Source organism: Tupaia chinensis, unplaced genomic scaffold (assembly GCF_000334495.1).
Source record: "Tupaia chinensis unplaced genomic scaffold, TupChi_1.0 Scaffold000366_1, whole genome shotgun sequence".
NCBI lineage: Eukaryota > Metazoa > Chordata > Mammalia > Scandentia > Tupaiidae > Tupaia > Tupaia belangeri.
Window position 1 is genome coordinate 2426941 of NW_006159863.1, and position 13719 is coordinate 2440659.

The 13719-nt window shown below is 43.7% G+C and overlaps 1 protein-coding gene across 1 annotated transcript in view; it reads right to left on the reverse strand.

Annotated features, from left to right (window-relative positions):
- Positions 1 to 8918: 8918 nt before the first annotated feature.
- DPYSL2 (dihydropyrimidinase like 2) overlaps positions 8919 to 13719 on the reverse strand; it is an 88101-nt gene continuing 83300 nt past the window's right edge. Inside the window, exon 14 of the mRNA XM_006153240.3 lies at positions 8919 to 11264. Coding sequence (XP_006153302.1) covers positions 11173 to 11264 — 92 coding nt within the window. The 3' untranslated portion in view covers positions 8919 to 11172. The remainder of the gene's footprint in view (positions 11265 to 13719) is intronic.

The following is a 13719-nucleotide window of genomic DNA, read 5'->3' on the forward strand; positions in this document are numbered from 1 at the left end:
CAATTTTATTCACAAGAGCCAAAAATGGGAGTCAACCCAAACATTCATCTACTGGTCGATGGCTAGGCAGATTGTGGTATACTCATACAGCAGAATGCTTCTTACCAATGCAAAAGACTTACTGATACACGCTCCAATGTAGATGAATCTAACGCGCAGTAAACAGAGTGAAAAAGAAGCTGAGCACAAAAGGGTACATCTTCTGACTCAATTTATATAAAAATCTAGAACAGTCCAAAAGCTGGAGTGCTAGAAATCAGAAGGCTGGTTGCCCAGGATGGGGCTGGGATCATTGTGGCCGAGTTTGACTGCGAAGGCATACAAGGAACGTTGTATGTTGGGGACGCTCAGTATCTTAACTGGGTTAGGTGGGTGTATACCTCTCTCTTATCGTTTACATCGATGTATGTATCTAGAAAACTCACTGCACTACACGCCTAAAACCTGCACAATTGTTTGTCTTTATCCTTAAATCGAGAGTCAAACAAAACAAACAAGTGAACAAGAGTGGACACAATAGGGCACAGAGGTAGTGAACTACTCAGAAGCTGGATTCCACCTGGCAACCATAATTCAAATCCCCAGCCTGGCTAACCTGAAACACCATGGGCACTTGCATGAGTGTCCAGGGCCAGAAGGTAGTGTGAGGCATTGGACTCCCACATCGCTGATTGTGGATCAAGTCACAGACCTGGAGACTTGCTTTCTCACTTTCTCTCTCTCTCTTTCTCTCTGTCTCTCTCACATAAGCACATGTACCCTAGAGCAAATTTTAAAATAATAGTAATAAGTAAAATTAAAGTTTTTTAAAAATAAATACAATAAAATAATTTATGAGGTTCTTCAGCTATAGGAGAGTAATACTGGTAATTGAGACTCAAAATAAAGAAGCAGAGGGGAAGATAATAGGAACAGAGAGAAAACTATAGGTTCAAGAGCTACCAATGGGATGAAATTAACAGACCTTAGGGATAGCTATATACAATGGGTAAAGGCAGATAACTAGGAATTGAAGAAGACCACCAGATTCTTATTTTGGAATAACTCAATGACTTGTGGTTTCAATTTTATGAAACACTGAAGTTGAAACAGATTTGTGAGGGAAAGAAGGCAGATACATATTTTATGTGTGTTTGAGATGACCATAAACTATGGTGAGTGTTTTGAGTAACCATTAGACATATGGATTTGACCACAGAAGACAAGTCATTATCCCATGTTGACCTCGTGGGAGACATTAACACAAAGAATGAACTGTAAAAGTAGAGGAAATTGCCCAGGAAAACAATGTAGGGTGAAAACAAAATGAAAGAGCTATTATGGCAGATCCCTGAAGGATTCTAAATACCAAGCGAAGAAAGGGCTGGCAAAGAATACTGAGCAATTGTCAGAGAGATAGGAAGAAAACAAGACAAGCCACTTAATATTTTTTATGTGAGAGGAGGGGCGTCAACTGTAACCAAGTGCCCTTAAAAAGTCAAGTAAGATAAAGATGCAAACTGTCTCTTGGATCTATTAACAGGAAAGTCATCTCGTGGTCGATTCAGGATTTGAATAAGTTACAGAGTACATGGGAAGTGGATAAGTGAGTCAAATAAATGTAGACATACCATCTCTAAAAAAACTCTCTAAAGAGAAGAAGAGAAATAGATTGGTCATAATGAAAATGAAGAATGTAGGAAGGGCTTTTTAAAACAAGTTATGAATTATATTGAACATGTTGATTAAATGCTAAGATCTGCCTTAGGGCTGCAGCAAATAGAGTGTCTGGGGGAAATGAAACAGCCCAGAGAGTGGATAGATGAGGTGAAGAACAGATCATGAAATGGAAAAGTCTGGGATACTGGAGGTTCCGACCACGTAGATGTTGAAATCATGCCTATCAATAAGAGGAGCAGTAGAGAGGAAAGCAATGCCATGGCTTGATACCAAAATCTTGTTTGTTTGGTTTTTTTTTTTAGGTTTTGGTTTTTTGTCTGCTTTGTTTCTGTTTTTGGGTTTGTGTGTGTGTGTGTGTGGTTTTGTTTTTTGTATTGTTGCCATTGGACACGTGTGCTCACCCAAGAGAAACAGAGAGGGAGAAAGTGAGAAATCACCTCCCAGGGAGGATGACCATGCTGGAACCCTTTCTCTTCCATTGGGATTTTGGGCACATGTGTCTGGTGTGATTTTTTTTGGGCACATGCGTCTGGTGTGATTTTCAAGCCACTGGGTCTAGGACTTGAACCATGGTCAGCCGTGTGGGAATTGAGTGCGTTAACCACTACACCACCTGCTGGTCCCAATACCAAAGTCTTTCATGAACAAGAAGCAGTGTCTCCTAGGTCAAGACTTGAGCAACATATCAACCCTCTTCCATTCTGCAGAATGTGGGGAGTGTCATGTAGCAAGGGGAGAATCTTCAGTTTAGATGAGAGTTTACTGAATAATACGAGTGAGCTCATTGACTATGAAACACATCTATAATTTGGGAGTGGGGTTTGGTGAGAGGGAAGAAACGCGGAGAAGAGATGACCAGAGGGACAACACAGGGATGACAACTCAGAAAACAAAGGAAGACAGGTGCAAGGCACGAGATTTCCACAGCCACTTTGTACATGGGCCTCACAGAATTCAGTCCCTACTTGGAGGGAAGCCAGGCAGTTGGGGCTGGCCACAAATTCTCATTCCTCATGTTCTGGCACATGGCATGGCTTTCCAGGGAGCAATCAAATGATAGTCTGAAGGTCTTTCACTATGATGAGGTTGTTCCTGTCCATTGGAGTTAATGCTCTGGATTAAGACAGAGGGGTACAGGAGCTGCTGGCCAGCAGAGCTGCTATGGCTCAGGGCTGCCTACATGTGCAATTGGAGGACATGGTTTTGAGGAAATAGAGGGAACTCGTAAGAGTTAAATAGCCGGGGCCAGCAGGTGGTGTGGTGGTTAAGGGTGTTGTACTCCCACATGGCCAACCACAGTTAGAGTCCCAGACCTGGCGGCTTGCTTTCTCATTTTCCCTTTTTCTCTCTCTCTCGCTCTCACTCTGTCCCTCTCTGGCCAAATTGTAATGGATAAATTAATTAATTATTTTTTTAGAAAGAGTTACATTGCCTGCTTGGGGTCCAGGTGGGTATAGAATAGAGGTTTTAAGGGGAGACTAATAGGTCAGGAGACTGAAGGTGCATGACATCCAAAAGTGCCTGGGAGAAGTGCACGAGAAAGCTGATCATAGTGAGAAATAAAGCTGAGACACCACCTCCCTACATCTAAGTGGGACAGCCAAGATCCATCCCAGCAGGTGTCTTGCCCTTCTAGTGCTCTGGAGAGATGAGCAGTCCTCGACTCCATCTGCTTTCTGGCGGACCCTTGTACATATCGTCTAAGATAAAAGGTGTGCGTCTCCAGCAGAGGGCGCCCAACACCACCAGTAAGCGGAACAGAGCAGCTCTTCCTGCCTTTGTCCTCTTGGGATAGGCTTACTGCAGGACTCGGAGGACTGGAGAACTTAAACTTTAATAGGGGGACCCTTTCGAGTGACAAGAGAGGAAAAAAAGGGGGGGGGAGTGATTATGTGATTATCAGGAAGGGAAAGCCTCAACGTCAAGTCCACTGAGGGACTGATCCCTAAGGGCTGTGAATAAACAGCAACAGTATGTCCTGCCATCCCTGCCCTCTTCCTCCTGAGGTGCCCATGCAGGCTTCTATCAAGAGTCTTTGGGGGACCCAGAGCCACAAGATATAGCTGGAAACAGCTGGTCTCAGGCAGGATCACTGCTGGAGGTGTCTGGGCCACGCCTCTCTGATCTCTGTCACGGTCCCAGGATACACACCAGGTTGACCAGATGGTTCTGTGTGTTGGGATAAAGTTTGTTAGTACAAGAACCCATGCACCTATGGCACAAACCAGGCTTAACTGCCCGAAACAATCACATGAAAATCTCAATGTCATAAATTATTTGAACCCATAAAAGCTTTTTATTTTAAGGTTTTTGCCTTAGGGTGTATGTGCTCACAATAGAGAGAGAGAGAGACATAGAGACAGTGAGAGGGAAAGTGAGAAATCACCCCCCACCCCCCGAGGGATGGCCACACTGCAATCCCTTCTCCATTCTCCTCCCAAGATCTTGGGCACGCGCACACATGTACCCATTGTGATTTTTAAGCTACTGGGTCTGGGACTTTAACTGCAGTTGTCCATGTGGGAATCCAGCAACATAACTGCTACACTATCTGCCAGTCCCAATGAACCCATCAAATCTTTTTTTTTAGATTCTTTAAAGAATTATTTTATTTAAATTCATTTTATTTATTTATTTATTTATTTATTTATTTATTTATTTATTTATTTTGACCAGAGAGGGACAGAGTGAGAGAGAGACAGAAGGAAAGTGAGAAAGCAAGCCACCCGGTCTAGGACCCGAACCACAATCGGCCATGTTGGAGTCCAGCACCCTTAGTCACACCACCTGCTGGCCTCCCCATCAATAAGTCAGTGTTTGCCCTTCATCCATCCTCCCATTGTTTTGCCAGCGCCTCAGATTATGTCTGGCCCTGGGTGGTAGCCCTAGGTGGAAGCTTCCTCACAGCTTCAGGAAGAATCTAAGAGCACACCCTGTCTGTTGTCTTCCTGTCTACACCTGCCCTCTCCTAACATCTAATCCTAATAAAACAATGCAGTACACATCTAAATAATGCCTTTCCATAGTATTTTCATAGACATTTTATTTACTCCTTGGATATCCTCATAAAAATTAATTTTGTATATATACGCATTTTGGGTGTTATACACACGTCATTTTTTCCACACAAAAAACTAAAACTCCCACGCGACCAACCACAGTTCAAGTCCTGGATCTGGTAGCTTGCTTCCTCACTTTCCCTCCCTCCCTCTCTCTGGTGAGTCCACATGCTCTACAACAAATTTTAAAAAATAATAACAATGAAAAAACTTTACCAAAATTTTACTGTTTTTCTTTACAATTTTTAATCCTCCTTTAGGCGACTTTTCTCCAGGTTTTTTTTGTGTATTTTTTACTATTTTTTTACAGAATTACTTTATTTAACTTTATTTATTTATTTAAATTTGACCAGAAAGGGACAGAGTGAGAGAGAGAAAGAGACAACAAGCCACCAGGTCCGGGTCTCAAACTGTGGTCAACCATGTGGGTCCAATGTCGTTAACTACCATGCTACCTGCTAGCCCCGGAGGTGTCCTCATTCTGAAAAGCTCTCACTTGCCCACATTCTTCCTCCCTGAGCCTGCCCAATTACTCACACAGTCTTATTTTCTAGCACTTTCTCTCCCTCTTTTACCTGCACTATTTCATGGGGGACCAGCAGGTGGCGTGGTGGTTAAGGCGCTGAACACTCCCCCATGGCCAACCACGGTTCAAGTCCTGGAGCTGGTAGCTTGCTTTCTCACTTTCCTCTCTCTCTCTCTGTGTGTACTTCTCTCTGATCAAATTAAAATAAATTAATAAATGAGTGAGTAAATAAATAAACCAACCTTTAAAAAAGAAAAAAAGAAGAAATCATGGAATAATTATAATTGAAAGCATAACCACTGGCCCCAGGCTGTAGAGATTCGAAGTCTGGCTCTAAGCAAGTTCTTCCACTCCTGTTTCTGTCTCATCTGTACAAAGAAAAACAATGGTACTGTCTTCGTGGGTTGACGTGAAGACTAATGGAGTGATTAAGCCCATATAGAACTGTGCCTGGCATACAATGAATGTTAGTTATTATCACTCTGACTCCAACAGATCGTTTTGACACCGTTGCTGCTGTCTTGAAGTCCTGCATCTCAGTAGTCAACCAAAGACCTTTGCAATCAGCAGTCTTCATACTCTATCTTCAAAGGAGAGATTAGGAGTTTCCATCAGTGTCCTATTGTTCCTCTGCAATCCTCGACTCTGCCCATACCCCATTTAGGGACTGTCCTTTACCAAAGGGCAAGGAAAACTGGTAATAAAGCTGGGAGTTAAATTAATCCCTGGGTCCTGAACTGAGAGCGAGTTTAGGAAGACGACATCATCTCTTATCTTACAGAAAGGGTCAATTAGACCTACTGAAGTCGCACGACTTTCAAAGCCGTGTATCTAACAAGTAGCTCCGTCAGGACTTAGCCCCGTTTCAGTTGACAGGAGAAAGAATGGATCTGCCTTTTCTTAGAGAATGTGCTACCAAAACTTGCCAGAGAACGGCAAGATATGAACAGTTCCTGAAAGACATGCATTCCACCTTTTCCTTTTTTTTTTTTTTAGGTTGATCATTTTTTTTAACTGTATTTATTTATTTAAATTTGACCAGAGAAAGACAGAGTAAGAGAGTGAGAGCAAGAGCAGGAAAGTGAGAAACCAAGCCACCAGTTCTGGGACTTGAACCACAGTCAGCCCTGTGCAAGTCCAGAGCCCTTATCACACCACCTGCCGGTCCTCAACTACTTTTTCTAGATACTCCAACACTTGTCTTTGGAGTAAACCACAGCAACAAAGAGTTACATAGCTGGCCCCTTGTTTAGCATGTGCTGCTGGGTGCCCGATGGCATCTTCAGTGACCTAGTCAGTCTCTGACTCCATCTCACCATGGGGTCAGTAGTTTCTGAAGGTGAACGAAACATTCCTCGAGTCTAGGCTGTCCCTTCCAAGCCAGCTTTGGCACCTGGGTCCTGCAATTCCATTTAAATGGACTTTTTAAAAGTTCTTCTAAGACAGTGTCTCTCTGCAGTGATGCCCGTCTCGCCATGCATCACCACAGCTAGCCTTTAGGTGGGACTCTGGAACTTGGGCCTTCCATGTGGTCCCAGCCTACTCCTAGCACCTACATGGGCCTCTCTGTTGGGTCCCTCCTTGGGAGGGCAGACCTCCATGGGCAGCTGTTGCTAAGGGTCGGACAGAGCCTGGAGATGTAGGCTGGGTCCACAGGTGAGGGTATGGAACCTGTCCTGGTGTGAGCTGAAGCCAGGATGGGAATAGGATGGCCTTGGGCCTGGAGTTTCCATTTTAATTCTTGTCACAAGTCCTATTAATGTTGGGTGAGACTTTTTGTCCCCCTCCTGGACAGATTTGACTTTACCAGATGGTGGTTCTCTGCCATCACATTCAGTGAAGGGCAGGATGAGAACCCATCTGAGATGCCCACCAGACACTGTGTCTTCTGGAAGGACCCAGACTTCTCCCTTTTCTGAGGACCAGGAGACATTGGATTTCTTCTGAAGGACTTAATTTTTCTAATCTTCTGGTCACTATGTGTTCTAACTGGCCATTCTTGTTGTTGCTGTTTCTAAAACACGCAGAGCTCCCTAACAAGTTTGCAGCCTCATGGCAGCTGGTTTGTACCAACAGCACTAGGACCTTATCTTGTTTTTCCTATTTTCTCTTCATCCAAACACTGTTTACGAAAACCTGATAGCATGTATGTATTTTTATAAGTTGCCTCATATCCTGTTTGGCCAGGGCTGGACAGAAACAAAAATGGCGGGAATAAACAGAGATGGAAAGGAATTTAAAAATGACTTCATGAACTGCCCGGAGCACACACCCTCTTACCCATTGTTTTCAGAGTAATCCCAGGGCCAGTTACAGGGTAACTCAAAAGGAAGCCTCCAGTTTTCTGGATGACTCTTGTCCCCAGTGTGCATTTTTGGTTTTCATGCCAAAAAAAGAACCTTCCAATGGGTCCTAGTCATCATGATCCTTTTTTCTTCCAAGAGGATCCAAGGTGGGGGTGCACCCAACATGGTTTCCAGGCCCACAGGGCCAGGACTCAAACCCCTGTCAGTCACGTGGGGTCTGGCTTTCTCTGTGCAGTGCCTAGTGCACCATGAGGCTGGCCCGCAATGTTCACTCTTGACATTTGGTTGAAGATAGACCATGCACTTTACATCCTGGGTTCCTGCAAGTTCCCTGACTATGGTAGGGTATAAGTCAACACACCTTAGTGTCTTACTTTCATGATTGAGGATCTTCCAGGGTAAACAAGCTGAAGACAGCGAGCCAGAAGGGTTGCCACACTAACCTATAGGGTCCCACCAGATCATCAGATTCCCAGTTTCAAATTATGTTTACAGCTTGACTTTGGATACTCTTGTAGCCAGTCATATATAGATTAGAAAAACAGAGCTATATAAAAAGAGCATATGTGTACAAAGGGTATATACCCAAGGGTAAGTGTGCTCACCAAAGAGACACAGACAGAGAGAAAGCACCACCCAATAGAGAATGGTCACATTGCAATCCCTTCTCCATTTCTCTTCTATTGGGATTTGGGGCACGCATGCACATACTGCAGTGTGTTTTTCAAACCTCCAGGGCCAGGATTCAAACTGTGGTTGGCCATGTGGGTTCCAGCTCCTTTAACCACGAGGCTATGAGACCAGCCTTTTTGTGGCCTTTCTAGAATGGAGCCTATGGATTTTTGACACTCATCTTGCCATATGCCTGCAGAATGTAGCTTTCCTTGGCATAGATCTTTCCCTGTGGCCAGGACAGAGCAACTTGTGACACAGAGTGAACACTCTTAAATGGGTACAGTCACTGGCACGAAGCCCAGGGCTCTGCACATGCTTCTGGAGAGGAAGTTGGCTGGAGGCCCAGGCTGAGCAGCGGAACGTCTTGATACAAACACACCCCTGAAACAACCACGTTTTGCTTTATTAGGCGTTCCATGGTAATATAACACAGAGTTCTGAAGGAATAATAAACACGAGACTTGTATTTTTACCATAATTATTTTGCCATTAAGACAGTGGTTACAAAAAAAAAAACAAAAAAACAAAAACAAAACAAAATAAAACACAAACGTACTCTTCTGGCTACACATATCAGCTTTAGCACTGAAAGCTCCTCCACTCGTGGGTCACAATCACAATTTCAAGGATTAAAAACCATCTATTATTAAATCCTACACTGTTTTAGAGCATCAAGTCACTGCAGTTATTCAGTTCTGAGACACTGTCAATTTATTTTAGAATTTACATATGACATTCATTTAACAGACACACAAAGCAAGCCAACGGGTAAACATGCTTACACAGCCTGCAGAAATCTTCAGGTTTCAAACTGTTTTGTAAGAAAAACAATCAAAAAACAACCCAAATTACCATGACCTGATACAGGGAAAAACAGGAAGACTCAAGTGAATACGAAAGAGCTGCAAGTGTTTCTTAGAATTGAAACAAAAAATTTTTGTTTTCCAACTTGTTCAAATTTCCTCTAAGTGCAGATGAGAAGAAAAAGCAAATATATTAAAGTCCACCAATTATTTTTTTTAAAAGTGCAATTTACCTTTAAAATAACAAATAAACAACAACAATAAAACCAAAACCCCAACCAGAACCACAAAGGCAAAACATGTGGAAAGAAGAATGTGAGGATGTAATGACCTACTTTGGGATGTTATGCCTCACACAAGCAGATTTGGTTTTATAAAAGCCTGCAAGCACGACATTGCTTAAGAGAAACTGTCAACACATCGGGGAAGAAATGCAACACTAGTTGAGCTGGGACAGAGACGGGCACAGAAGAGCCAGCTAGTGGGAGAGGGTCACTGAGACATGAGAAGTGGAATGCAGATGTGGGATCACTGTGGTCTCTAAGGGGGTCACACATTTAACTTGTAAAGTCCCCCCATAATAGCTCTATGTGACGTGTTGTTCTGAAAACAGGTATTTTTTTTCTCTTCCAAGTAAAATGGACTTTAAGTCAAATTTCTGAAGGATGTTCTGAGTTTATAAGGCCTCCCTATATTGCATGACATCTTTTAAAATAATCAGATGAGAAAAAAAAAAAATAGGTGGGTGTTTTATTTATTCCTTCCCCCTGCAAAGAAAGAAGCCCCAGTGTATTCTGGAATCTCAAAAGATACTTAACCTGAAAACAGCAGGCTGTTAGGGCCACACTCCCACAACTTAGCACTTTTGAGCTGAAGATTGGGGTTGGTTGGCTTCGGTTACTGGGGCTTGATTTACAGGGCTGAATGAGTCTTTAGCCAATTAGCTTTCACTGCACAGAAAAAAAAATTTAATAAATAAAACCCTCACGTTCTGCAGCCTCAGGTTTTTTGACACCTTGGCGCTGTTTGTGGTTCCACTCTGAGCCCATGTTGTGATCGTGTGGGTGAGGTAACACATCCTGTCCCTGCACCTGGCACGTGTCTACACTCAAACGTATATTCTCGTAATGGCAGGTGGATAGCACCAGTCTTACATGGACTAGGGTGACGTATTACTATGACAGTGATGGAGACGTTCCAATCCTTCTAGGCAGGTTCTAAGACCACAGTGTAATGGTAGACCTGGAGATTTCAGAAGCTAGTGGAGGAAGGAGAGAAAAAGGAGATCTCAGGTATCAGGACTAGAGGAAACACCAAGAAACACATACTTGGAAGTATTTGTGAATGAAAGAGTTGGGGGTGGGAGAAGAGAGAAAGAGAGAGTGAAAGAACATGCAGAAAATAGTAAAGAGAGGAAAAGAGAATCCTCAAACGATTTCATCGGCAGCAAAATCTAGGCCACAAAAGAAAACCTGCCCTTGATCCACAATTGACTCAGAAGACTATGGAATGGGATGTGGAGCCTCCCAGGACAGACGCGATGAGTTTGCCAACCACCCGAATCAACTTGATGGTTACGTAATTGCATCATTAGGATGTCCAGTTCAAACCCCTTATATTAATATTAAGTTAGACTTTCCAATTTAGTATTTAAAAAAAACAAAAACAAAAACAAAAAACCACCTCTCCCCCACCCCCAATCCCTCCCCAACCCCACAAAGAAAACATTTTGGAAAATTTTAAAAGAAAAGATAAAGGCAGCTCTGGGCAATTCACTCTATCTTCCCCCAGTGAAAAGGAAGATGCTAGTCATACAGGAGAGTTCGTGATGAAGAACACCCTCGTGATTTGCTTTGTTTCGCATGTCTGAGTGTTGGATGCAGTTCCGTGGATGGGGACGGTGAACAAACGTGGGTGTGTTATCAGTACAAGTGTAGGGATGTGGGTGAGCAGAATCAGTAACTCCAGGTGAGAGGTGGAGAAGTGTGGGGCCCAACAAGGGGCCCCAAGAACTGGCTGCCCCACAGTAACTATCACAGGCTCTTAAAAAAAAAAAAAAAAAAAAAGGAAGGAAGGAAGGAAGTCTCAGAATGTCCTCAAGTGTCCCATCCCCCACCCCAAGTGGACTGCGTGGCCCAGGAGCTCTAGCCCAGGCTGGTGATGTTGGCACGGCCACCAGGGGGAGCCACGATGCGCTGGGTGGTGCGACGGGGAATGTTGTCGTCAATCTGAGCGCCTGGAAGGGAGAGAAGAGGCAAGGGTCAGTGACAAGAGTTCCAGAAGTCCTCCCCCCTCCCCCCACTTCCCCTTTAAACCAAAATAATGCAGCTGGAGCTGTGCCAGGCACATTCCTGGTCCTTCTCTCCAAACCTCACTGAAAGCTCAAACTATAAAAAAGAGATGGACAGAAGGTAGCCAGAGAATCACACTGCCGTATAAAGCAGTCCCTGGGGAAGCTAGCTGGATCTTTTACTGGAAAAAGTAAAACTCCATAAAATAACACTACGTTTCAGACTCCATCCTGTCCCCATTCCCATTAGTCAGATTGGGTGCGGCTTTTCCAAAGAGAGAGCCTTCTCTGTGGTATTCTAGTGCCCTGCCCTACCCTACACGTGTTAACAAAACTAAGAGTAATAGGGGTCAGCCTGCAGCCTGGAGGTTAAGGTGGCTGGACTCCCACATGGCCAACCACACAGTTAGAGTCCAGGACCCGAAAAATGACACGAGGTACATGTGCATGTGAGCCCAGATCCTGAAAGAAGGGAGAGAGAGAGGAGAAGGGATTGCAGTCTGACCATGTCCCACAGAGGGTGCTTTCTCTCTCTCTAAGTGCACATGGCCTCTGGCAAATGAAAAGAAAAAAAAAAAGGAGTAGTAATGATGCTTTATATTTGAATGGCCTGGAGAACTAAAATAGCGCACACTTTATTATGCCCACTTTATTTTATGACAACACTAAGGCTTTTTGTTTTTTTGCTAGAGGGCTCATGTGCTCATCAGAGACAGAGAGAGAAAGAGGAGAAAGTATCGCCCATGGGAAATGGTCACTCTGCAATCCCGTCTCCATTTCTCCCTCCTGTCCAGACTCTGGGTGCACATGCACACGTGCCTGACGTGTTTCTCAAGACTGGGGACTCGGGAACCAGCAGTTAGTGTAATGGCTATGTCGCTGGACTCCCACATAGTCGACCGCAGTTCGCGTCCCGGACCCAGTGGCTTAAAACTCACGCCGGGCGCGTGTGCGTGCGTGCCCAAGATCCCGAGAGGAGAATGAAGGAGAAGGGATTGCGGCGTGACCTTCCCCCCTGGGGGGTGATTTCTCACTTTCTGTCTCTAATGTCTCTATCTGTCTGTCTGGCAAGCACACACCCAGAGCAAAACACTCCAAAAAAAAAAAAAAAAAAAAAAAGACTGGGGACTCAAACCATATGGTCAGCCATGAGGGAACTTGGCCACAGTAACCATTAAGCCACAGAGCCAGCCCAAGGTTTATTATTTTTAATTTTTTTTAAAAAATTGGTAATTCATAACTTCCTAAATACAAGTACATCTGTAAAAAAAGAAAAAAATATCTTATCTGATTAACTGTTTCTTTAACATGTCATAGGCATGTGGATATCTATCCATGGCTCATAGAAAAATGCAAGATTCTAATTATAGACCAAATGAAAGATAGGAATTAAATTGTTTATTTTTACTATTTTCTTTTAGTTTTTGCTTTAAGGCACATGTGCTCAGTGGAAAGAGAGACAGAGAAAACATGAGAAATCGCCCCTCAGAGGGGACAGACATGCAGTAATTCCTTCTCCTCCATCCTCCTCTTGGCATTTAGGCCATGCTTGCACATGTGCCCCGTGTGATTTTCAAGCCACCAGGTCCAGGACTTGAACCTCAGACTCAGCTATGTGGGATCTACCTCTATGCCATCTGTTGACACAATAGGAATTAAATTTCAAGTAAAGAAGCTAAAATCTGGGGACCAGGAGATGACATAATGGTTACATCACTGGACTTCCATGTAGTCAACCACAGTTCGAGTCTCAGACCTGGGGGCTTAAACTCACACCAGGCATGTGTGTGTGCATGCCCAAAGTCCTGAGAGGAGAATGAAGGAGAAGGGACTGTGGTATGGCCACCCCTCTGGGGGGGAGGGGGGTAACTTCTCGCTTTCTCTGTCTCTCTGGAGAATGCATGCACCCTACAGCAAAAATCTCTCTTAAAAAAAGAAAGAAAGAAAGAAACTAAAATCTGTACCCTTTCCTCTCACCAAGGGGACAGAATATATTTTATTCAAGCAAACATCAAGTTAAGATTTATCAAATGTTTCTGTTCTAAGCATCTTGCACATATAACGCATTTAATCCTCATCACATCCTATGAGAAATTATTACTATTCTCTCCACTATACCGATGAGGAGGCTGAGGCCCAGCTCGATCTGAGCCACAGAGCGGAACTGTTCAGACTCCAGACTCCACAAGCTGAACTTGTAGCGGGGGAAGAGAAGTCCTGAAATACCACAACGTCTTTTTCATGGAGGACATAATAAATAGAAAGTGTCCTCTTTGTCTATTAAATAATTTACAAACTGGGGGTACTGCAGGGTTACATGATGATATAAACTGATACAAAGATTCTGAAACCCAACAGGTTTGAAAATACGTGTCTCATGATATCAGTACTCCCTGCCTTG